Source organism: Lytechinus variegatus, chromosome 5 (assembly GCF_018143015.1).
Source record: "Lytechinus variegatus isolate NC3 chromosome 5, Lvar_3.0, whole genome shotgun sequence".
NCBI classification, from domain to species: domain Eukaryota; kingdom Metazoa; phylum Echinodermata; class Echinoidea; order Temnopleuroida; family Toxopneustidae; genus Lytechinus; species Lytechinus variegatus.
In genome coordinates, this window is record NC_054744.1 from 8953403 (window position 1) to 8977462 (window position 24060).

The 24060-nt window shown below is 36.4% G+C and overlaps 1 protein-coding gene across 2 annotated transcripts; it reads right to left on the reverse strand.

Annotated features, from left to right (window-relative positions):
• Positions 1–1458: 1458 nt before the first annotated feature.
• On the reverse strand, positions 1459–22097 carry LOC121415212 (solute carrier family 43 member 3-like). 2 transcript variants are annotated; one of them, XM_041608380.1, is made up of 11 exons: positions 21839–22097; positions 15954–16391; positions 14559–14730; positions 13393–13516; positions 12556–12648; positions 11899–12154; positions 11330–11587; positions 9040–9147; positions 7924–8116; positions 5665–5788; positions 1459–2508 (listed from the first exon to the last, which is right to left on the reverse strand). In XM_041608380.1, the coding sequence occupies exons 2-11, from the start codon at positions 16162–16164 to the stop codon at positions 2374–2376; spliced, it is 1674 nt and encodes a 557-aa protein (XP_041464314.1). In that variant the 5' UTR covers positions 16165–16391; positions 21839–22097; the 3' UTR covers positions 1459–2373. The 2 variants fall into 2 exon arrangements, with proteins under 2 accessions (XP_041464314.1, XP_041464313.1); XM_041608379.1 differs by lacking the exon at positions 21839–22097 and adding an exon at positions 21630–21779.
• Between the last annotated feature and the right edge of the window lie 1963 nt (positions 22098–24060).

Here is a 24060-nt window from a genome sequence, read left to right on the forward strand (position 1 = left end):
AAAACATTGATATGATTGACCAAACGACTCGGCTTTTTTTTTAAGAAAAAAACTTTGCCTAACATGGCAACGGTTGAAGAAACAGACAAAGACCCCAGTTTAACAATGAAAGGGTTCCATAGGAAAGAAACATTATGGTATACAACTATTCTGGATGTCTATTCGAGACAATCTTTGAATTTACCCTCTCGATAAAAACGGCGTTGTTCTGGGCACTTTGGGCACTGATTCGGAAAATTCACCATAGGAGGTACTATTTTGATAAATGATATGACATGTTGTACTTCTCGACAATAACGACACAGTATAAAATGGATAACGTAGGTCTAGAGCGGTGAAAAAGCAACGTACAGCAGGACTATTGCTTTGGACCTACGCTAGTATAATTCTCACTTTTATAAACGGCGTTCTAGAAAAGACAGATGACGGAGATTGAAAAGAGTTTGGGGGGAATAAAATAATTCTCTTGTACAGTTGACTTGATTGACTCGCCATTCGCAAACCACTCTTCAACCATTTAATAATAATAAAACGAATTTGTTCCATCACTGGATTGCAGCTATATAATGACATGAAACAGAATCATTTTTTTTAAATTTGCTTCGTATATAGAAAAGTAATTTATTAGCACCTCTAATGCATATGGCAGCACAATTATTTATATGGTAATAAAAAAAAGCCAATTTGCAGAATAAATTAAAGATGAAAATTTATATAGATTCAATCATTGATATTTACTTACATTTTGATTCGATTCAAATAAAAAAAAGCAACGAAAGTATAATACGTTAAGCATCTAATCATAAATCACTATATCCTTTCAAGTTTGCTTTCTTACACCGTCTTCATGGAAAATAAAAACATATTCAGTTTAACTGCGTTATGCAATTGTCATCATTTTAATGTTTGTTTCTTTTCTTTTTTCAAAGTAAGGTGACAATATTTCGTATTACTAAGATTTTTTTTATCAGAAAACTATTTTAAGCGAGGTAAATAATGTAGTGTTTTTGTTCATCAATTGTATTCGATTTGCACTGAACTTCTAGTCGATTTCTTTTTAAATTTCAATACTTCATCCTTGTATATTCAGCATAAACTTCCCTTTGGAGGAGCAAAGTGTTCCACAGTGTGTTCACAGTGTGGAATACAACGTAAAATCCTCTTCACGCTGTTTTATTTGAGCATTTCAACAGTTTAAATCTCATATTAACACAGTCGACACAGTGTGAACACACAGTGATTACACTGTGTGACGCTGTGAACAGTCACACTGTCGAGGTGTCCACAGTGTAAAAATATCTTCACACTGGTGAATTTGAGCATTTTAACAGTGTGAATCATATTTACACATTGTCGACCATGTGAAAACGCTGTGAACAGTCACACTGTCCGGGTGTCCACAGTGTTGAAATATTCGAATTTGAGCATTTTAACAGAGTGAATAATATTTACACATAGTCGACCATGTGAACACGCTGTGAACAGTCACACTGTCGAGGTGTCCACAGTGTGAAAATATATTCACACTGTTGAATGTGAGCTTTTTAACATAGTGAATAATATTTCCACATAGTCAAGTATGTGAACATGCTTTGAACAGTCACAATGTCCAGGTGTCCACAGTGTGAATATATCTTCACACTGGTGAACTTGGGCATTTTAACAGTATAAATCATATTTTCACATAGCTGACCATGAGAACACACTGTGAACAGTCACAATGTCCGGGTGTCCACAGTGTTGAAATATTCGAATTTGAGCATTTGAAAAGTCAGAGTGAATACCATTTACACACAGTCGACAATGTGAACACGCTGTGAACAGTCACGCTGTCGAGGTGTCCACAGTGTGAAAAAATCTTCACACTGTTGAATATGAGCATTTTAACAGTGTGAATGATATTTTCACAGTGAGAACAGACTGTGATCACACTGTGTGACATTGTGTTCTTATCAACGTGGTAAACATATTGGAATTGTATAAATTACAATAAAATCGTTGGCAAATATTTTACATCCTACTGAATTATCTAAGGGTCCCACCTTTTCTTATTTTGTTTTAAAACAGAAATATACAGCAAATGTATCTCAAACTTGCAGCATTTAGTGTCCAATATAGCTAAATCCTCATGCGTATGGTTGAAATAATTATTATGCTCTAATAAAAATAACTATAATGTACATGTGTAAAACTACGCCTTGTGGACGTTTGAGGCTAACAAGTAAGAGCTCTTTTGATTAACGATATTGTTTTGGTTTTGCTGTTATATAATGTATCATATCATTATATCCATTCATTATTTTGATAAGTCATTAATTTTTCTATCCCTATGTATTCACGGATACTGTTGCAATTAGTTATAGTATAGTATTGTTATTTTCTGTTGTTGCTTCTGTTGCTGTTGTCATGGTTGTTGATAAACCTTCTCAGATTTCTCTTGGCTGAAACATAGAGGAACAATGGCAAGAATAACGTCAGAAGATCAGCCGCGGCAAAACCAATCATGACCTGAAAGTATGTGAGAGAGAGAGAGACCTAAAATAACAGAGGATATTATTGAGAACACCAGAGCTATATATATATATAAATTTAATTGATGGATGGATATATCAAAAACGCTGTTTAAAATTTCAAAAAATGCTATTCATTTAAGAATCTTAGATTAGTTTTTTATCAAAACTGTTTCATCAAGTGTCCAAATTTTTTAACAAAGTATAATTATCAATAATTGATTTTCGATTGTTTTTACTGGTTTAAATTGCTGTATTGAAGTTCATGTCATATTAAAAAAATTAAATAGCATTTTCACTGTGACTGATGATAACTAAACCTTGTTTTATCAGTTGCACAGGACTAAACTCACATTAACAAAAACCCCTCTGCATTCCTCCATATTGTCCCCATATTAAGCTTGAACGTGTTTTGAAGAATGCAATTATCACAAATATATTAGAATAAAACGGAGAAAGAAAATTAATCGGCTGAACTATTCTACTGTCTTAATTATTTAATTTCGCACTAACTTCCTCCCAAACAAGTGGCCTTGGATTTTTTTCTAATCATTTCGTTTTGTTCTGAAAAGTTTTACAGCAGTATACTAAAATGACCGTTCAATCTTTCCACTCACTCTATCTTAAAGCTTGTTATACGGATGGATTAAGAAAAAAAACCTCATTTGTATTTAGTTTTTAGATATATACGAACTAAGCATAAATTATAATGTTAATATAAGTCTTCCTTTGAAAGCAAAATGAAACATTACGTTACAAAGGAAAGGTGTTGAATTCAATTTTATGGTCAAGTCCAAAATGTTAAGTAGGATTAGACCGAAAGTTTTAAATATTACTACCGAAAACAATATGTATCTTTAAACAATTATAATTCGAAAATGTGTACCACAGATGTAGGAGTACCACAGGGATCGGTATTGGGTCCGCTACTTTTCCTTTTATTTATCAATGATCTTCAATATGTCAGTCAACGACTTTTTTCTATCTTGTTTGCAGACGACACAAATTTATTTATCTCTGGTAATAATATCGTAGAAATGATCTCTACTTTGAATCTTGAACTTAAGTCTATTCATGAATGGTTCACAGCAAACAAGCTTGTACTTAATCTGAATAAAACATTTTATATGATCTTTAAACCAAAAAATAAGAATATAGATGACGAAAATATTAAAATATGTATAAATAATTATGAAATTCAGCGAGCAACCAATACCAAGTTCTTGGGTGTCTATATAGATGAAAATCTAAGTTGGAGTATACACGTTAATGATATTTGTTCCAAAATTTCCAAAAGTATTGGTGCAATGAATCGTCTTAAGAATGTAGTACCCAAACAAGTCTTATTAACTTTGTATTATTCAATGATCTTGCCATATATCTCTTACTCCTGTATTGTGTGGGGACACTGTGCCGATTACCTATTGGATCGTGTTTTAAAATTACAAAAACGTGCAGTCCGTATCATTAGCAACGAAAATGCATTTTCGCACACTGCTAATCTTTTTAAAGATCTAAGGATTCTTAAGATCACTGAATTGTATGAACTACAGGTTGCTATATTCATGTTCTCATATTTTAAAAACATCTTGCCTTCAAATTTTAATGAATCTTTTAGGCTTAACAGTTTTTTCCATTTTTACGGTACAAGGACCAGTAGCCATTTACGCTTGCCGTTATACAAATATCAATTTTCTCGTACAACTATATCTTTTGTAGGAGCGAAATGTTGGAATGACATACCAAATGATATAAAAAATATGCCCACTTTATCGTCTTTCAAACGTAATTATAAAATGTACCTTTTCTCTCGATCACAAAACAATGCACTTAAATGATTTTTTTTTTTTTTTTTTTTTTTTTAACCAACTCAAAAATATCGAATTACTTGTTTGTTCGTTTGTCTGTTTTGTTTTGCTATTTCCTTTAAAATATTTTAATTCATACATATGTAACTCAATAATTTTACTGATATCCTTTCGGGGACTAGCCCGTGATAGGCCCTTGGCCTTTGCTAGTTCCATCATACTCTCAATTATTATGTTCATGCTATTGTTTAAATTTTGAATATTCTCGTTTGTACTTGTTTTGTAAATTTTGATTGTATTTGATGTTCTTTATTGAGATTATGAAAATAAATGAACTGAACTGAACAATCATTATCATCCACATTGTGCTGCACTCAACCCAGGTGAGGTGAATGGGTACCCGGCAGGATCAATTTCTTGAACACATGAGCGCTGAAAGGCAGCTCGATCTAAAGCCGGGGTAATTATAATAACGCGCCTCGGAATAGAATATTTCTAGATAGATGGTGCTATATAAATGCCTATCATTATTTAATTTTACAATCAATATATAAACCATACTCAACCCTTACCAAAGTTACATTCTGGCTTTAAGATAGTTCATAGAATATGTATATAGTTCATTGTACACTCTAAAATATGTAATGTTAAATCAACATTTGAAAGAATGGGAGAGTGACACCCTTTCCAAATATTATACCCAGCCATGCATAAAGCTGTTACCAACAATGAAAGTGTTGGGTTGGAACAAGATAGCTTGTGTGAAAACAGAAAAATCAAAGAAATAGATCAAGTTTGAGAAAAATCAGACAAGTAATGAGAAGGTTATGAGCATTTGAATATTGCGATCACTAATGCTATGGAGATCCTAACATTGGCAATGCGACAAAGATGTGTGATGTCACTTGTGAACAACTTTCCCATTACTTTAGTATATATTTCACTTAAATTGCCTCTTTTATCACATCTATCAGATGATCACTGTGTTCTTTCGATAGGAGGGCATGTAATACAGATTTTTAAAGAATACATCATGGATAAACAGTTTGTATCACCATAAGAAAAAGCAAAAAGAGACATTTTGGGGGTATTTTATAGTCCATCAAAGGGAAAGTTGTTCACATGTGACATCACAAATCCTTGTCGCATTGCCAATGGGGGGATCTCCATAGCATTAGTGGTTGCAATATTCTAATGCTCATAACTGTCTCATTGTTTGTCCGATTTTTCTCAAACTTTCGTTGATCTGTTTCTTTGATTTTTCTGTTTCGACGCAAGCCTACTTATGCCAAAGGTTTCATTCCCCTTTAATTTAACATTTCATTCTTTTGGAGTGTATGACTCACGTAGAAGGGATCATCATCTAGATACTCTTGTATGATAATGAAGATAGGATACTGTAGCAGGGTTACCAAACCCGTTATAGTCCGGATGACACCGTATATACGACCGAAATACTTCTGAGGAAATCTGACAAAAATAAAACACAAAGCTTTCCAAGAGTCATTAAAGAATTAACACGTAATATAATTAAATGTTTGTTTATTTGTGACGTCACATGAGCAGCTTCAGGATTAAAAATATTATAAAAAAATAATGAAAATGGGTTTATTGTACCTTTAGTATTTCGAAAGATCGATTATTTCACACCCCTCATGAAAGAAGACAATTTGTAGTCCTCATGCACCATTAAGAATGGAAATTTCTGCATTTTATATTACATAACATAGGAGGCAGATGCTCGTATGTGACGTCACAACTTAAAATACATAAAATTCTTAGAACTTTCTTCATATTCAAAGGATTTCCCTCAAACTTCAATAATATTTTTATTATCTTTTCTGCTATTTTACAATAAACCTTTCGTTAGGGTGAACTATCCCTTCAAAGATGAAATGCACTTGTGAAAATTCCATCATTAATTATTGTGTAGTACTTATGTTACATATTGGGTACTGTTTACCGGATGACTTAGAGTTGGCTATTTCCTGAAAAGTTTACGTAATTCCCGCCAAAGATGGGGGAACAAAAACTGGAAAAAAATTGTAAATGCTGGGCAGCACTTAAGATTGACAGGGAAGTACAATGAATGCTAGAATATGGTTGAGAATACACCTTGGGCAATACTCGAATATATTTCGTTTATAGTATCTCCCTACATTTCCATCTGTTTTCCTCGAATGATCGACGCAGTATTTGCCACCAATATTCTTCACTCCGGCAAACCCATAAAATATGTCACATTATTGAACATGACCGTTTATTGGCACGCCAACGTACTCTGGTACAGAGAAAGAAAATTATTACTAAGACATCGAACTCAGAGATATACGTGTACATGCCGATCTAAAGTAGATCTGAACGTACGAGGGCGGTTGCAACACACGGCAGTGTTAATTTTGCATACTGAACATCTTACGAAGTTACGCGAGGGTTATATAGGCATACGCTCTATTCAATTTTGAGATGATTGAGACGAGAATAACACCAGAAGAGCAGAAGGGAGAAGAAGAATGTTCACTAATTTTCAGAAAAGAGGGATGGATCAGTCGGCAGAGAGTAGAGTGACAGAATAATTATGAATGTCTTCAGGATTTTCAGACTTTGGCCTAGTGCCACCCCCCCAAAAAATGAAATAAAATGTTCATCAAATAAATGGCCCTTTCCCCAACTATTGCCCCCCCCCAAAAAAAAATAAATAAATAAATAAAATAAATAAATAAATGCTGATGACGTCAGTCAATTATATTTCAACTTTTATCCATTATTAAAATGTGAAATAAAATCCCATTCCTTTTTGAACTTGTTGAATTTCTATTAGTGCAACCCGTCATCAATCAATGAAGAGCTTCTTTGAGGTCAAATCTGTGAAAAGTGAAATATTCTGTAATTCATGATGACATACATGTATGATGAAAATACTGAGTGCGACTCATCGGCTCTCTCATTGGCAAATAATATATGTTACTACGAGTCTCTTGTGAAATAACAGAATAAGCGATCTTGTGAAATTAGAAGAAAATTCTCTAAAATTAGATAAATTCCTTATTTTACATCCAATTTTAATGAAAATAATTTCTGTTTCGTTGCGACAGGTTAAATGAGGGTGACCCGACATTTGCTCTCGCGACATAATGCTCATGGTCTTTTAACATCTAAGAGGGCATATAGGATTAGAGTTAGGATTGTAATAAAGTCTTTTGGTTTAGGATAATGTAAAGCTTTTTGGGAGTACGGGGTATGTTTTATTGAAAGGAATCAAGATAACTACATATTTCAAAAATTTGAAATGATTCGAAAGGATAATGTAAAGATAAGGATTAGGGTTTATTTCATTTTGGAGGTTAGATTTTAATATTTGGCTTAACGTGTAGATGTTCCATCTTAGCAAGAGTCGCCGGAGCAAATGTCATGGAACCCTTTTATGACATTGTACACTGTAAAAAATGAAGTGCTAATTTAGCACTTACAGTGCTTGTAGTGACTGCACTACGAGTGCTGATTTTCTACATTTAAACTAGAAAAACAGCACTCGTAGTGCAGTCACTGTACAAGCACTGTAAGTGCTAAATTAGCACTTCATTTGTTTACAGTGTAGTTCTTACATGGCAGAAACAATGACTGGTCCGGTGCCGAAGAAGAACACTCGGAAGAATGTGATGAGCATGAAGGCCAGGTACTGCACCTCGATGTTAGGGATAAGGAATATACCCGAGTAGGCCGCAGATAGGAGGCTTGGAAAGGCGAGTGGAAGGCAGCAATCTAGAATATCATGGTAATAGTTCCTTGCTTTGAGTCCTTAATTCAAAAGATAGGAGATAGATTAGAATATTGAAATACTTCTCTATGGGGTACGAACTCTTAACATAATGGCCCTTATTCTGAAGTACAGTTTAACTCCATAAGCCTTGTCTAACTCAGTGCTATATCATATGTGGAAAGCCATACGTGTTTCAATTTTGTTTACTCTGTATGTTCAATGTGCTCTTTTTTGTGACCTCAGTCATATTTGATCTACGGCGGCCGCACGGCTAGTCAAAATAGCCACTGTAACATTTTTGAACCAGCTACGTATAGGTGGTTTGAATAAAAAAAATAGAATAAAACGGCTGCTTTCGACGCGCCGAACGGCCCTTTAATGTTCATAATTTTCAGTCAAGACTGCCTCCCCCACTTTCATATGAAGTATTTTTACAACGTTAAAAGGTAGGGTTATGTTGAGAAAATAAGATTAAATTTTGATAATTAATTTTGCTCTTTATGAAACGTCTTCCCGCCATTTTTTAAAAGGAGGACATTTTCTCTCAACGCTACCTAATGGACATTTTCTCTCAACGCTACCTTTTAAAAAGTAATATTGATGTTGGGGCGACATATAAGATCGCAAAAAAAATCTGCTATGTCTTGTCTTCCAAAAGTTTATATTTTTTCCCTTTATTTCATCGCTTATACTATCGAGATATATAGAACAAAACATATTGTAAATGTTGGAAATGGAAATAAACGAAATGTAATCAAATGAAAAGTGGCTTCATTTTGCAACACAGAGAGCTTGTTTCGACTGCGAGGGATTTTTTTTCTTCAGTTAATGACATACAGCAGTTTTGCAGTGGGCGGAAGGGAGATGAGGATGGAAGAGAAGGGGAAAGGGGGGGGGGGGGGGGGGGCTGGATGCTGCTCCCTCCAACACATCGTTCCCTAGTGTAAACTTTAAAACTCACCATTTTTACATGGACCTGTTTTGTTCCTTTCAACGACAAGACCACCAACTGGACCTAGCACAACAGCAGTCAGCTGTGTAATGATGAATACATTTGTATATGAACTTACTGGAGACCAAAAGAGAAAATGGAATGATATATGCAATTAATATAAGGCGCCAAATCCACCTCGTTAGTTATGTTATGCAAACATCTATTTGAAAAAAAAAGGTTTAATACGTCTTTTAAACCGTCTTTTTATTTAAATCGAGGTTTTAAAGTTTTGTTTTGATTCATTTAATGTGATAGCATTGAGATGTCATGTAATTTTGATTGTGTACTATACAGTGCGTATCAAAAAAAAAGTTTACACTTTGAAAAAGCCCTGGGAATTAAAAAATATACAACATGTGGGTAATTTTTTCACATATAATCTTGGGTTTGGGTCTCATCTATCTAATGAAAGTAAAAGTTTTGACAGAATGTTACACTTGAGTGAGCACTGTCCATTTTTGTAAAGCTCGCAGAAATCTGTTTGCGCAGAAATGCTCGTTTTCACGCCGTGTCAAGGGGAAAGGGCGAAATCAAACTTACCCTGGGTAACATTTCTCATACATTTCCCTTGCACTTTTATTTTAGTCGATTGAAATAAAAACGGATACATTCCAACATTTTGTAACAATTTTGCCAACCAAATTGAAATTTCAACACTTAGTAAGCACAACCTTTACCCTTTTGTGTGCCAGCTGGATCTGAGGACATAACGGAATCTGAACAAAAGTTTATATCAGACATCTCCAGCATTTTTCACTAAGTTTGTGTCATTAAAGTGGGTTTACATTTCATTTTTAATTTGATACTTGTTTCCTCCACACTTTTCCCAAGCTTGACAATGATTAATAAAATGAAAATGAAGCCTTAGGCATTTCATGTAAATCACAGCTCAGAGTAAAGCAAATATCGTCAAGATGGCCTCGGTGTGTGGGGGAGTGGGGTGGGGCGCAATGCACTCTTCGAAGTGTTTTGGGCAAGGAAACAAGATTAAAAAAGGTAAAAGATATCATCAAATCAATTTACTAGCTAAATTCCACGTGTTCTTTATGATTAAGGTCTACTTTTATTCGCATAACTATTTCCAAGTTCTGCGCAAATCATTTTACTTTTCAAAAGTGGTGCTCACTCAAGCGGAAATATTTTTCGACAGTTACATCGTCATTTGCTTAAATGGATCTGTACCAATGTTAAAATGTGAAAAAAATCTTTAGGATATTACAAATATATAATTTTACAGGATTTTTCTAAGTGTAAACTCTTTTTTGATACGCACTGTATTTTACTTTTTATTAATTGTATTTCATTTATTTTGTAAATCTTTCTATGTCTACAGGGCTCTTTTGTAAAGCAGGCCTTTGGGTTCTGAAAGGACTACCCTGTTTTTAAATAAACTGAATAAATAAATGAATAAAATACGCATTGTTTCTGAGCACTAGATACCAGGCCTGCTAGATACATAAACGAAATATAAGTTATAGAAATGAATGTAGCATAAAGATGATATAACAATAGGACTGCATAGGGAGATACGTGTAAAAAAAATAGTAAGACTAGGATGAAAGGACATATACAACAATAAAAAATAACACACGCAATGAGCCTACGCAAAGTAGATAATGGAGATTATGATAAAGGAGGAAAACTTATTAAGTAGGATTGCTGAGGGGATAACCTTACAGATTGCAAAAGGAATAATGCAATAAATTACGACAAAAATAAAGCTTACTTTACGTTTATTTCCAGGAGTACATAACAAATGATATACATTTCATTTCAACAAAAACATATTTAACAAAGGCCATTTTCCGAAAATCAAGAGAATACAATATAATAAGAATAATTTTTAAATAACGCCAATTCTCCCGGGGAGCACTTTCATGAAACAAATAGTGAATTTTACTATATTTGTTATCAAGTATTGAAATCCTTGCATCTGATCTAATCAGGTGAAAAAATAGTGAAAAATTCTTGTCACGAAATGCTCTCGGATTTCAAGTTCTTTATATTGTAAGAAAAGTAATAAAATTATGCTCAATCCTTCTTCAAATTGTCAACTATCCATTTGACTGATTTTTCTTTTTCTTCTAAAACATTTGTTATTTTATTTGTTATTTATTTCATTTCATTTATTTATTTATTTATTCATTTTTTTTTTGAGGGGGCAGGTTTCCCTTTAAGACATTGAAATAAAAAAGAACTTGACATACATGCACTCGCAGAAAATACCACAAAAATAGGAAGGAATGGGGGTTCATACCGATATCTGTGTCTCCATTTGCTAGTCTGGTCAAGAAATAATTCAACACCCCAAGGGTGAAAATGACATCGAGTTCCAGAATAGCCTGCCACATGAGTATGGCCCAAAACGGAAGAGAGAATATGCAGGATTTGAATGACGTGTACCGTGGAAGATCTTGGGTTGGCGACGGGGGTGAGGGCGCCCTTCTAGGTGAACTGTCACTTCTGTTTCCTGACGTCGGTTTGATAGCGCCGACTTCATTCTCATGTACATTTCCTGAAATGATTTGATAAGAGGATTTTAGTGATGGATATACGAACTTGTTCAACTACATCCCTACAAACTCTGAATAGTTTGGAATGGCGCCTGGATTTACTAATTGCCCAGACAAGTTTTAAAAAAAGATGAGAAGAAGACGTCAGTAGTGCTCGAATCAAACTATATAGACCTAGCATATTCATTAAATATGTATATAACCTGTCGAATCTGAGATTCAAAGCTGTGATCAGATATTATATATAGGGAGCGTGGAATTATGAGACGTACATAGATAATAATTTCATCCGATTCATTAACATATTCATTACCTTTAATTTTAGATATAGGCCACTCTTCCGCTTTCTCTCCGTCAACCACATACGCCTTGTTATAGAAAGCAGGAGTAGAAGTGGGCGGGGCCTCGGGCCGCTTCCCACAGCATCTGATAAGCCTGTAGTCCGGTGGGAGTGGCCAAGGAATGTGATTGACAGGCAGGAGGATGAATGTGTTGATGTTTAGGAGAAGGGAGCAGCCGGCTGAGATGAAGAGGGTTGTCGGCATGGAGAACCCTGCTTCGTATGCTACCTATAACATGGGAGATGAAACAGAGAGTTAATGAGAGAGGTATATAAAGATGGAGAGAGGGAGAGAGGAAAATAGAATGTGCGTGTGTGTGTGAGAGAGAGAGAGGGGGGAGGGAGGGAGGGAGGGGGAGAGTGGAGTGGGAGAGGGTGAACAAAATATTGGGGGAATTGCACCAAAAAAGAAATCAAAGGGAAAATGTCTGTTTGAATAGGCAAATAAATGGAAACAAATATTTTTGTCAGTTAATGCAAACTTTAAAAAAATCTTTGTTCTGCTTTTTGCCCCACACATCCCCCTCCAAAAAGAAGAAAAACCCAAGCACACTCTAAAGCCCCCATCTCACATCCACACGTGTGCGTACACACACCTACCCCGTTATCATACCTCAGTACCTGTATTACCTTTATTATAAGGAAGACGACTTGTGCGGATCCGTATAAACCCTGTAGAGCAGTGATGACTATCGACTTGTGAGAGGGAAATAAGTTTCCAATCTGATTCAAAGTAAGACGATGAAATAGACAGAAAATATCAAATTACCACTGAAAGTAGAATCTTACTATCTATTACTGTAAATGGATCAAGATCTTCTGTGAATAGTGATCAACAGAATATTAGATTTAGATTTGAACCTAAAGCTTTTCGAGACTTAAATTCAAATCTTTTGAGATTTAAAAGTTAATCCTTTAAGATTAAAAATAATTCAAAGTTTCGGCTGGTCACACTATTCACAACGGATTTATTTCGAATCCTTGAAATTTAGAGTAAACATATATCAGTATTGATAATCGCATTATCATTAGTAAATTATATCATATGTATATTTTTAATGTAATTGAATAATATAACGAAAAGCTACTGATTTGCTTTGTATTTTAAGGTCCCCATTTTCCTCAAGATCGATAATTATCTAATGTACTCTATTGTGTCTGATACGCTACTTTGATTGTAATATACATGACGTTGTCGTGTATTTTTTCAAGTCAAACTGAAATAATTACTAACCTTTATTCACATTTTTACTGATGGTCAACTAAGCAGGAATATTTTGAGCTCAAATGAAGATATTGACTATTTCTTCTACAAGGGTTTTTCATATTAGCCTAGACGATTAAACTGTTGGGCAACATACTGTCCACTATGTTGGGTAATGTATGTTGGTAAAAAACTATATATATTCTGGGCAATTATTATCCAACGGAGCAAAGTCGTTACCCAATGACTAGTTTTTGACCAACCTCCATGTTACAGATGATTACTGCTGTGCCACCGGTCACCATGAAGATAGCTCCTGGATACAGAAGACCCGGTAGCTCCGGGGAACTGAATCCGATGAACAGGTTACCCGCGAGAAGTAGTACACTAAAGAAAAAAAAAAGGGATTTGAAGAAAAATAATCAGAAAAGTGCACATAAAAGAAAATGAATTTTTCCAGAATGCTGAATAAGACTTTGTAAACATTTAAACTTTTCTTTTCTGTCTTCCTTCCGTTGCTTTTGAGATTTTACTTTTTTTAATACTTGGAAAATAACAGGGGTCGCCCCTCCCCCTATGTAGCGCGAAACAGGTCCCCAAGTACATAGACTTCATTAATATCACCAACAATTATTAATGAATATGTATTATTGTTTAGGGTACTCTCTAACTTCCGTAGATTGAAAGTCAATTGGTCAGGGACAATCCAAATTCGATCGAAAGTTTCAATCGATTCGAAATAAGATTGAATTCTAAAGATTGGAGAGTTAAATCCAACTTTGAATTGGCCCTTGATCTTAATCTATGTCAATCTAAGAATTTAGGGAGTACAGTTAAACCTGTATTACAGTGGTCACGTATTAAAGGGAAGCATACATTATGGCCTTTATAGACAGGTAACTGATATAGACAGGTTCTCACGCATCTGCCTCAATGGGAATAAGTTTCAGGGGTCACTCTATACGCAGGTAACTGATATAGACAGGTTCTCACGCATCTGCCTCAATGGGAATAAGTTTTAGTGGTCACTGTAGGCAGGTGGCTGCTATAGACAGGTGGATACTAACACAGGTATGACCAGGGGCGGAAATCTCTCCCAAAAGGTAGGGGGGGGGGACAATGGTCTGGAAAATTTGACGAGCAAAAAAAAAAAGCCAATACCTAAAATTTAAGGTCATTTCGACGAAAATATATTTGACAAGCAAAAAAAATAAAATAAATAAAGAGGTCATCTCGTCCCAAAACGCTCGTTTTATTCCCATGTTGAGTTATATATTTCTTAGCATCATTAGCATCACCAAAGACCCAAAATAGTAGGGGGGACATTTGATATTGTGTCCCCTGTGTCCCCCCTACTATTTTGAGTAGGGGGGACACGTCCCCCTGCCCCCCCTGGGATTTCCGCCCATGGGTATGACTGTATACATACCTAAAGAGGACTCGAGTGACTCTGGTCCCAAACACATCGAAGAGGACACCCATGGGAAAGAAGGAAAAGAGTTGAATGGAAATGGCGACAGAATAAACCAGCTGAAGACTGGCGTCTTGGGAATGACAAGATAAGCCCGACGAGGTGTTGGCGGAAGACGGTTCGTCAGCATCTGAAAACAGAAATGTGAAAAACCAATAACAAAAAAAAATCACCCATTCCTCAACGACATAGAATAGTCTACACAGCAAGGAAATCAATACGATAGTAGCATTACGGACCCCCCCCCCCCGAACTTATACGAATACGAATATACAGGGGTGTGAGTGGTCACAAATAAAAAGATCTGAAAAAAGCTTAAGAGTATTGAAAAAGTCTGAAATAGAAAGAGCTCCCACACTTTCTGTACAGAGGAGAGCCAAATATAAGCTGAAATTCAGCTGGAAAAAAAAATCTGAAATCAGATAAAAATCTGAACTCTCACACCCCTGAATATAATTGATGACTGTCATCTCTTTCTTGATAATATTAAAGGACAATTTGTGTGACAAATGTTTAAAGTTCACAACAGTAAAATCCAAGTCCACTCACGAAAAAAAATTGACTGGAAGAAATAGACAGATTAAAACAAAATCAGCACCTTCCTCCCCTCCTTGAAAACACGGAATATTTTCATCAAAATTGAATACTAATTAATAAATTTTAGCAAATTTGAAGTTTCTCTTTCTTTTATAAAACAGTCACATACAAAGATCTTGGCTGAATGAAAGCTGTGGCAAGGTAATCAAGTATTTTTTTTCTTAAGAATAAAAATATCAGAAGACTTATCTAAGTAAAAAAAGCAAAATCTTAACTACACTCTAAATTCCGAGGATTTAAAATAAATCCAGATCGGCTGTGAAAAGTGACCAGCCAAATATTAGACTAAGATCTAAACCATTAGGAATTAAACATAAATATTAAAGATTTTGATTTGATTCATTTGATATTGAAAAGTTCATCCTAGAGATTAAAAATAAATCCAAAATATGGTTGGTCACCATTCACAGCCGATCTGGATTTATTTTAAATCCTTTGAATTTAGAGTGTAAGTCACATGTTAAACCCCCATTCTACCGAGAACAAAACCACTGAAAGACCTTTGAAAGATCTCTATATAAGACAAGAAATATACATTAGTCTTTTAGAGTACTTTGAGGAGTCTTTTTGAGCCATTCCACAGAGATGACGAATTTCAGTGATCTTGAAGACCGCTGTAAGACCTCACCAATTTTAAATCTTTCAATGGTCTCCGTTCTGTGGAATGGGGGCCTTAATGAGTAAAACTCTCACAAATATTTCCAATTAAATAATATGTAACATTTTTAGGAAAAAAAGGGGCACGATATAATTTACCAATCGATCTCTGATCCTCACACGAAGAGCAAGGCGTGACGAAAGATGAAGCAGAAGCGTTGACGTCATCGGTGTTCTGGAGACAGTCTCCTCCGTAGTAGCCGATATCCTTCAGTATAAATACGAGTGATGGCCATCCGAATATGGTACCTCCGTAAAAGAGTGTCTCCAGGCAACCGATCATCAGGGTTATCTGCCTCTCGATGGCCATCTTGTCTCCAGGATGCGATCTGTCCTGGAAGAAACCATTCGGATGTACGTAGCTGTACTTTTGGCTGTTTGTGTTCAGAGATTCCGAACTAAGCCAGTTTCCACCAATGGCAGGCTATAGGTTTCTTTAACGAGTCTTTCCTCACATTAACTTGATGAAAGAAAGTAAACGATCCACAGCTTGGCTTTCTTCGGAGATGTCCGGAATCCAGGAGCAAGGTGCCAAGTCTGACGAATGAACATAAATAAAAGAAGAAAAAAAATCGGAAAAGAAAAGGAAAACAAAAAAGAAAGGAGATGAGGAAAGGGAAGATAAATGGTGGGAACAACTGAATGAAATATAATTGGGAGGGGAATAATTGGAATGTAATATGATATTTTGATAAAAAAGGGTCGAGTGGTCTGGTAGTTAAAGCATTGGTCTCATGATCGCAAGGTTATGAGTTCGAATCCCAGCTTGGCCATTATCTCCACTTTAACTAAAAAAAATGTCCAACGGGAGTATTCTGAAAAGTGCTTTTTTTCCTCTTTTCTAATGTCTTTATTACCAGATATACTCCCTATTCCTTATTTTACTTGTTTATATTACCTTCTTTCCCTTTATTCTATTCCCTTTTCATACCTTTCTCCTTTATTCTCTAACTTCCTCCTAATTTTGGTCGCAGCATTAAACCGATTTGATGATATTTATACGAAATGAAAGCCACATTTAGTAAGCGATAACGAGACTTAATGGACCTCTTATGTTTCCCCGCTGGAAAGTCCGCTAATTGGGCGCCATAAGACTTTTCATGTTTCCAAAAATCTCCTATCAATTAAGTTTTCGCGCGGTATAGCGCGACTATTGCAAGTGCGCGCAACGTTAAATGACTTTTCAGAATAACAAAACGCTAATTGAGCGCTAATTGTGCTTTCAGAATACCGTCCTCTAAAGGAGTAATTTCTGTCGTTTATATCGCAAAGGTAAGTCATTATACTGATTAACGTGGACGTTGATGTTCCCCATTTCATTGATTATACCAGTGTAGCGTTAAGCGGTAGAAATGTGTGTTGTTGAGTTTCTACTGCACGGAGTCACTGTATACAGTAGAATCCTAATTATGTAATTATTCATTGTATCATAAAATGTTTTATATTTAATACATTGAAAAAATAAAGAAATGTTATTTTCATTACTACTTTTCTTTTTTATTTCTTCGTTTTATTTTTTACTTCTCCTTCTTCTTCGCCTTCTTCCTTTTCTCATTCTCGGCCCACTCCCCCCCCCCCTCATTTCCTTTACCCCTCCTCTTTTTCCCCTTCCTCTTTCCATTCCTCTCTTTCATTTCATTTCTTTACTTATTCTTCTTCTTTTTCTTCTTTGAAAATAAAACATAAAATAAAAACTCTTAAAATATTCCTTGGGTAATTCGTACTTTATATTTTTTCCCCTTTTGCCATCAAAATTGACTGTCATGATGGTGTGAAATGTAAACACGCACTGCGATTTGACATTTTGCAAACCACCGCTTTGTTTGATGTACAAACGCCTTTAGGATCACAACAAATAAAATCGTATACAACGTCAACAGAGCGAGGACGTCAAAATAGTTGACCGCATACATACAACTTCTTCGTAAATTCAGATATAAATATACTTGGCAAAAATGTACATGGCCAGAAAGACGGTTATATGGATAGATACGGTTGTTTTATTGAATTCTTTACATATTGCCGTTGACAAACGAAAATGCATGAACAAATTTTAATTACACAATACGGTACATTTCACTGATTGCAAGTGAAATAATCTCAGTCGTTAGAGAAATTCACCGTTACCCAACTAGACAAATCAATTTGTATCACCTGCCAAGGACTCGTACAGCATTTACACAGAACACTTTTATATTTACTGCCCCAAAATTTTGGAATTCCTTTCCCCTGAATACGAGAGAGAGCTTAAGTATAGGCACATTTAAATTTAAAGTTCAAAAATCACTACTTGCCCCCTACTCACAACAAACCTCAATTACTTGATAATATCATACAGATCCCACCGACCCCCTTTCCCCAGTCCTTTTTTTTTCTTCTTCTTCTTATTCTCTCTCCTTGTCCCCTGTCCATTTTTCTGTTTTTTTTGTTTGTTTGCTTTGTTTTGTTTGTTTTTTTGTTTTAGCATTCATGACCATACATTTATTTTCCATATGTTCAGCGATTTTCCTACTACATGTATTTACGTTCCCTTGATTCGAATGATCATTTTCCAAGTTCACATTATATTACGATATTTACATTACATCGGCGGATCCAGGGGGGGTGCGCAGGGTGCGCGCGCCCCCCCTAATATTTGAGCGGCGCCGAAGGCGCCGCTCAAAATAAAAAAATTAAAAAAAGTAAAAGAAAAGGCGCCGCTTGAAAAATTAAAAATAAAGGAAAGAAAGGGAAAAGGCGCTGCTTAAAAAAAAATATACACTGATATAACATTAGCAACAGTAAAGGAAAGACTATCCCCAGCAAAGCGTAATCATATCATCTTCCTTATTTTTTCTTTTAACTACCCTTTTCCCAACAACTTCGCCGGTAGCAGTGCGCTGCCTGCATATAACTGGCGCCAATCAAGAATAATCAGCGCCACCTTAATCTAAATCGGCGCCGGACAAGAATAATCAGCGCTATTTAGTTATAAATCGGCGCCAGTCAAGAAAAATCGGCACTGCCAGAGTCTTAACCGGCGCCGATCAAGGATAATTAGCGCCACCTTAATCTAAATCGACGCTGGACAAGAACAATCGGCGTCATCTGGTTATAAATCGGCGCCGGTAAAGAAAAAACGGCGCTGCCTGAGTTCTTAACCGGCGCCGATCAAGGATAATCAGCGCCACCTATATCTAAATCGGGGCTGGTCAAGAATAATCAGCACCACCTGGTTAAAAATCGGCGCCAGTCAAGAATAATCGGCGCCTCCTGGTTCTAGATCGGCGCCAGTCGATTATGGATTGCCGCTGCCTGAATCTTACGTAACGTCGGTAAAAATAATCAGTACTACTTGTTTCAATCGGCGCCGGTAAAGAAAAAACGGCGCTGCCTGAGTTCTTAACCGGCGCCGATCAAGGATAATCAGCGCCACCTATATCTAAATCGGGGCTGGTCAAGAATAATCAGCACCACTTGGTTAAAAATCGGCGCCAGTCAAGAATAATCGGCGCCTCCTGGTTCTAGATCGGCGCCAGTCGATTATGGATTGCCGCTGCCTGAATCTTACGTAACGTCGGTAAAAATAATCAGTACTACTTGTTTCAATCGGCGCCGGTCAAGACAAATCGGCGCTGCCTTTGTCTTAACCGGCGCCACCTACATTTAAATCGACGCCGGTCAAGAATGATCAGCGTCCCCTGATTTCAATAAATAAGCGCAGGTAGAATAATGAAGAAGGGCCTATTGCTAACCAAATCTAGATCGGCGCCGCGGTCAAGAATGATCGTTTTGCCCTCCCCCAATAGTTCCGCATGTGCAAAAACAATAAGATGGTTATTGTTACACAGAAATCAGCAAACGAGAATGAGCTACACAACTCGTTCTTTATTAAAAATCGTGCTCAAATTATCCGCTTTTCAGATTGGAACATAAAAATTTTCAGCTCGCGCTTCGCGCTCGCATCATTTCTGTAGCAAAACCCCATACTTTTCATGATTAAATAGGTGAATAGAATGTCCCGTTTTTAGTTCTGAACCTCAAAAGAACTCCCGCTTCGATTTGCAATAATCTTTTGTTGGATATAATCTTGTTCTTTATTAAAACGTACATTAAACTGTAATGTTTTCAGATCGAAATATCAAAATTTTAAGCTCGCGCTTCGCGCTCGCATTTTTTTTTAGATACCCATCTTAATCATTGGTACCAAGAATGCTTAGAATATCAAGCTTTCTGGTCAGAATATAAGTAAATTTCAGCTCGCCCTCGGCACTCGCATTATCTGTGTAGTGAGATATGTATCCTCCTCATGAGTTACTACAAACAGTCCTAAACAGGCACCTTTTTCCTGTTTTCATGCAGGTCAGTATACTTTAAAAATTTCAGCTCGCGCTTCGCGCTCGCATTAATTTGTCGGTGAAACATGTTTCTCTATCTCATGAGTCATATATATCTATATGATATGAGTCATACATATATATATATATATATATATATATATATATATATATATATATATATGCATGTGTGTGTGCGTGTGCGTGTTTTGACAGAGTCAGGCATTACCCCTTTTTCTTTTTCAACATTTTCTTTTATGGCGCCGGTGAAGTGCAAAAATATGTGCGCCGCTCGGCAGTGCGCCCCCCCTTTCGCCAAAAGCTGGATCCGCCTATGCATTATTTACGTATTTGAGAGATCAGCGTCCAACAAGCCAAGCTTCTAAGCTGGTCTCTCTTTTTATTTCATCCCTTTCTTTTTTTGTTTACATTGTATGACAGATCTCTCTAATACTTCGTCCCCACTGCCGTGTGATCCCTTACGAACGCCGTGATTGGCCTTTCGTAACTGATCGCGAAAATTTTAAATCATTCAAAATTTGTCTATGATCAATACGATTGCCAAGATTGATCTAATACGATCTGCTACGATCTGACAGGATTATTCCACGATTAATTACGCTGTTTGAATCATGACGCAGATAGTGACAGTGAACTAAGTATAAGAACATTCAAATTGTCAATTTGTCCATTGCCAACTCGTCCACTCACCACATGGTCTACCTTCATTTAGTCTATAATAATAATGATAATATGGCCAATTTTTATAAAGCGCTTTTCCCAGAATGGCTCAAAGCGCGTTGTAGCATATTATTACCCCGGTCATTGGATTCATTTCAATCCCGCACGAAAAGTGCACAATTTCCACTCCCTGGGGAGCATTCCTTGCATTCATCGCAGCCTCATTATGGCGCTAGCAAAATCAAACATACAATATCTTTCGCATCCTACCGGGTACCCATTTAGCACCTGGGTCGAAAATGACAAAGTGTGGACTAACGCCTTGCCAAAGGACGCTAGACCGCGGCGGGATTCGAGCACACGACCCTCTGTCGTAACAAACAGTTAGTCCAAGAACCATTTGGTCTAATTATCACCTCGTCTAATCACCAGTTCGTCTATTACCATTTCGTCTAATAACCAGTTGGTCTAATACCTATTTTCTTTTCTTTCATGTTGCACAATTAACACTTAAGTTTGATTAGACCAAATGGTATATGGACTAAATGGCTATTAGACCAACTGGCTACAAGACGGAATGGCATTAGACTAAATGAAAGTAGACCATGTGGTGAGTGGACGAAATAATGGTAGACCAAATGATAGTAGACAGGATGGCAATTGGAAGAATTGTCATTAGACGAATTGGAAATAAACCGTATTTATTTGCCCACGAATGTATAGTTGGTCTTACATGTACTCTTGAAAGCCAGAGATCAGGGAGGCTTACAGTTCTTACTTGTAGAACGTATCTGTTTCGCTGATCGAACCTTTAGCTAATCCCCTCCGTAGCCGAGACTATCATGATCGGATTCGAGCCCTGGTCACGTCTTTCGGATGGTGACGTTAAAGGTCGGTCCCAGACGTAGATAATCATATCTGATTGATACACGTCTGACAAAACTCAAATACACACACATTCCCAGTTCAACTCTGTATAAAAATCACCTTTTCATATCGAACATCTACGACGGTGTGCGAAATTGTTTAGGCCTATATACCCGGGCTATAATTATGTCAGATCTATGTGCTCTTCTCTATTATGTGGTACAGGTCTATTATGATACAATCTGAACAAAGAGAAACTACTCAATCGTAACCAGATGGACGGTTGAACACACAATAAAGCTCATGACGAAAATGAGGCTCATTTATAGGGTGGTTTTTTAAATATATTTTTTCGAATGCTGGAATGGATGTGTTTCTTCTGGTACGCAATTTATTTCATAAGTTCTTTTAAAAAATATTTTTTTTCAATCGTTTGCTAAGCCCGAGAGGTGTTGTGATTTAAAGATATCTCCAGCCAATCTTCATGCTCTCCTCCGGGGGGGGGGGCGCACTTCCATTCACAAGTGGATACCATGCGCGACCATGGGGTCTCGAAAAGCACCATTAACACGTAATTTCCATATTTTGAAAATGCACCCCTTAACAAGCATTGGCGTGTGAAACCCCACCCTTAACAAGTATTGGAAACAAAACAATACTCTTGGCAAATATTCCCTGAAATGAACCCCTAAACTTCCCTAAACAAGTACAGGAATGTTTTATTGTTACGGGTCCTTCGGTCGTCGGCTTTACCTTATTTGGTTTAGTTCGACCCCACCTTCTACACCTCGCGCAAATCGGACTCTTAACACGAAGTGTTGGGGCAAAAAGGACATCCTTTATAAAACATTTTCATTTTGTTTTATCATCCCCGCAAATTCGACCCTAAACACGTAATTTTCCTAGCGAAATAGATACCCTTTTTTCATTATTTTTGTGTTTTTGACACCCTTATCACGTTACGTACGTAACGTGCCCTATCGTGAAAAAGACATCCTTTTTACGTGTTTTTTTTGGTCGCGCATGGTATCCACTCGTCAATGCAAGTGCCCCCCCCCGGGGCTTGAGTCATGATCGAAAAGTATCAAAGTAGATTCATGTTTAATGTTTCTATTTTTTCTTATTTTGGCATTCTCAAAATCAGAACACCAGGTAATGTGATTATTCATATTTGAGGAATAAAACACGCCTAAATATTGAAAAATGCAAATGGCCTCATCGACAAATGTACTTTATAAGGAACTCTAGAGACATGCATAATGGAAAGCACTTTTTATGTGCATTTGTCCTTCTTCCATCTCAATTGTAGACAAAACAGATCGGTTTGTGGATAAAAAGATTATTATGAAATTGGATGGAAATATTTTTATTTTATGAAAAAATGTGTTTTCATAATCATACGGGCCTCATGTTAAACAAAGAATAAATTGAGATTTGTTTTTCAAGTTACCTTATTTTAAGAAAATGTGGAGGTGTTTCGTTTAAGCCACGAAACAAATTAACATCTTTTTATTTATTTCAATGGGTACTCCGTGCTGGAAAAAAAATATATCAATAGATTAAATACCTTTCTTCAAATCTGATAACAATTAACTAAGTTATTGAAATTCAAAGTTCAGCAATATTTTGTGAAAACAGTTATATGCTTACCAGAAACTTTACAAAACTCCTATGTGAAATGTTATTTATTAACCACAATCACGATTTTCACCTCTTCTTTGGACATCATATTCCAATTACCCAGAGGGTTTTTTTCTGCTATTTTTCCATTTTTTTCTTCAGGGTGAACCTTCCCGTCCCTCAGCCGGCTGATCAGCCGAATCACGGGAGGATCAAATCGACGTATCCTTTTTGCTGAACTCGATCGAGATTCAAATAGAAACCTACCTTTGCACCTTCTTTCCATGAACTACTCCAGTCTGGAGCTTGCTCCCTCCTTATAACCAACTCCAAGGCTGTCGAAACTTACGAAATTAACCCTTGGATGGCGAATCGCCGACAGCAACGCATTCCCTTTAATGCATTTGGTATTAATTCCAGCATTTACTGAAATAACCTCTACAGTCTCAACCGACGACGTATATCCGATTTCAATCTGATGATCAGGAGAACGAGCAGAAGAGATGTAGGTCGAAATCATATCCAGCATCAGATCCTACAAAGCATTTCAGGGGCCAATATTGTCTGGGGACAATGCTGACTCTATTATGCTTGTGCATGGGCCCATACATTTATTTTGTCATAGTCTGCTGGTTACGCTAGTAAAGTGAAAAAGATAAATAATCAATTATTACAATTGATTCCAATTTGGCGAGCCAAAGTGACCACAGAGGAAGACTGAC

What these genes read in the sequence shown, in the direction of transcription:
- LOC121415212 (XM_041608380.1), bottom strand. Translation starts at nt 16,164, where the DNA reads ATGGCCATCGAGAGGCAGATAACCCTGATGATCGGTTGCCTGGAGACA. An exon ending in TGAGGATCAGAGATCGATTG is followed by an intron (nt 14,731 to 15,953) that starts GTAAATTATATC and finishes TTCTGTTTTCAG; the next exon opens with ATGCTGACGAACCGTCTTCC. An exon ending in AACAGGTCCATGTAAAAATG is followed by an intron (nt 8,117 to 9,039) that starts GTGAGTTTTAAA and finishes TTTTGAATTAAG; the next exon opens with GACTCAAAGCAAGGAACTAT.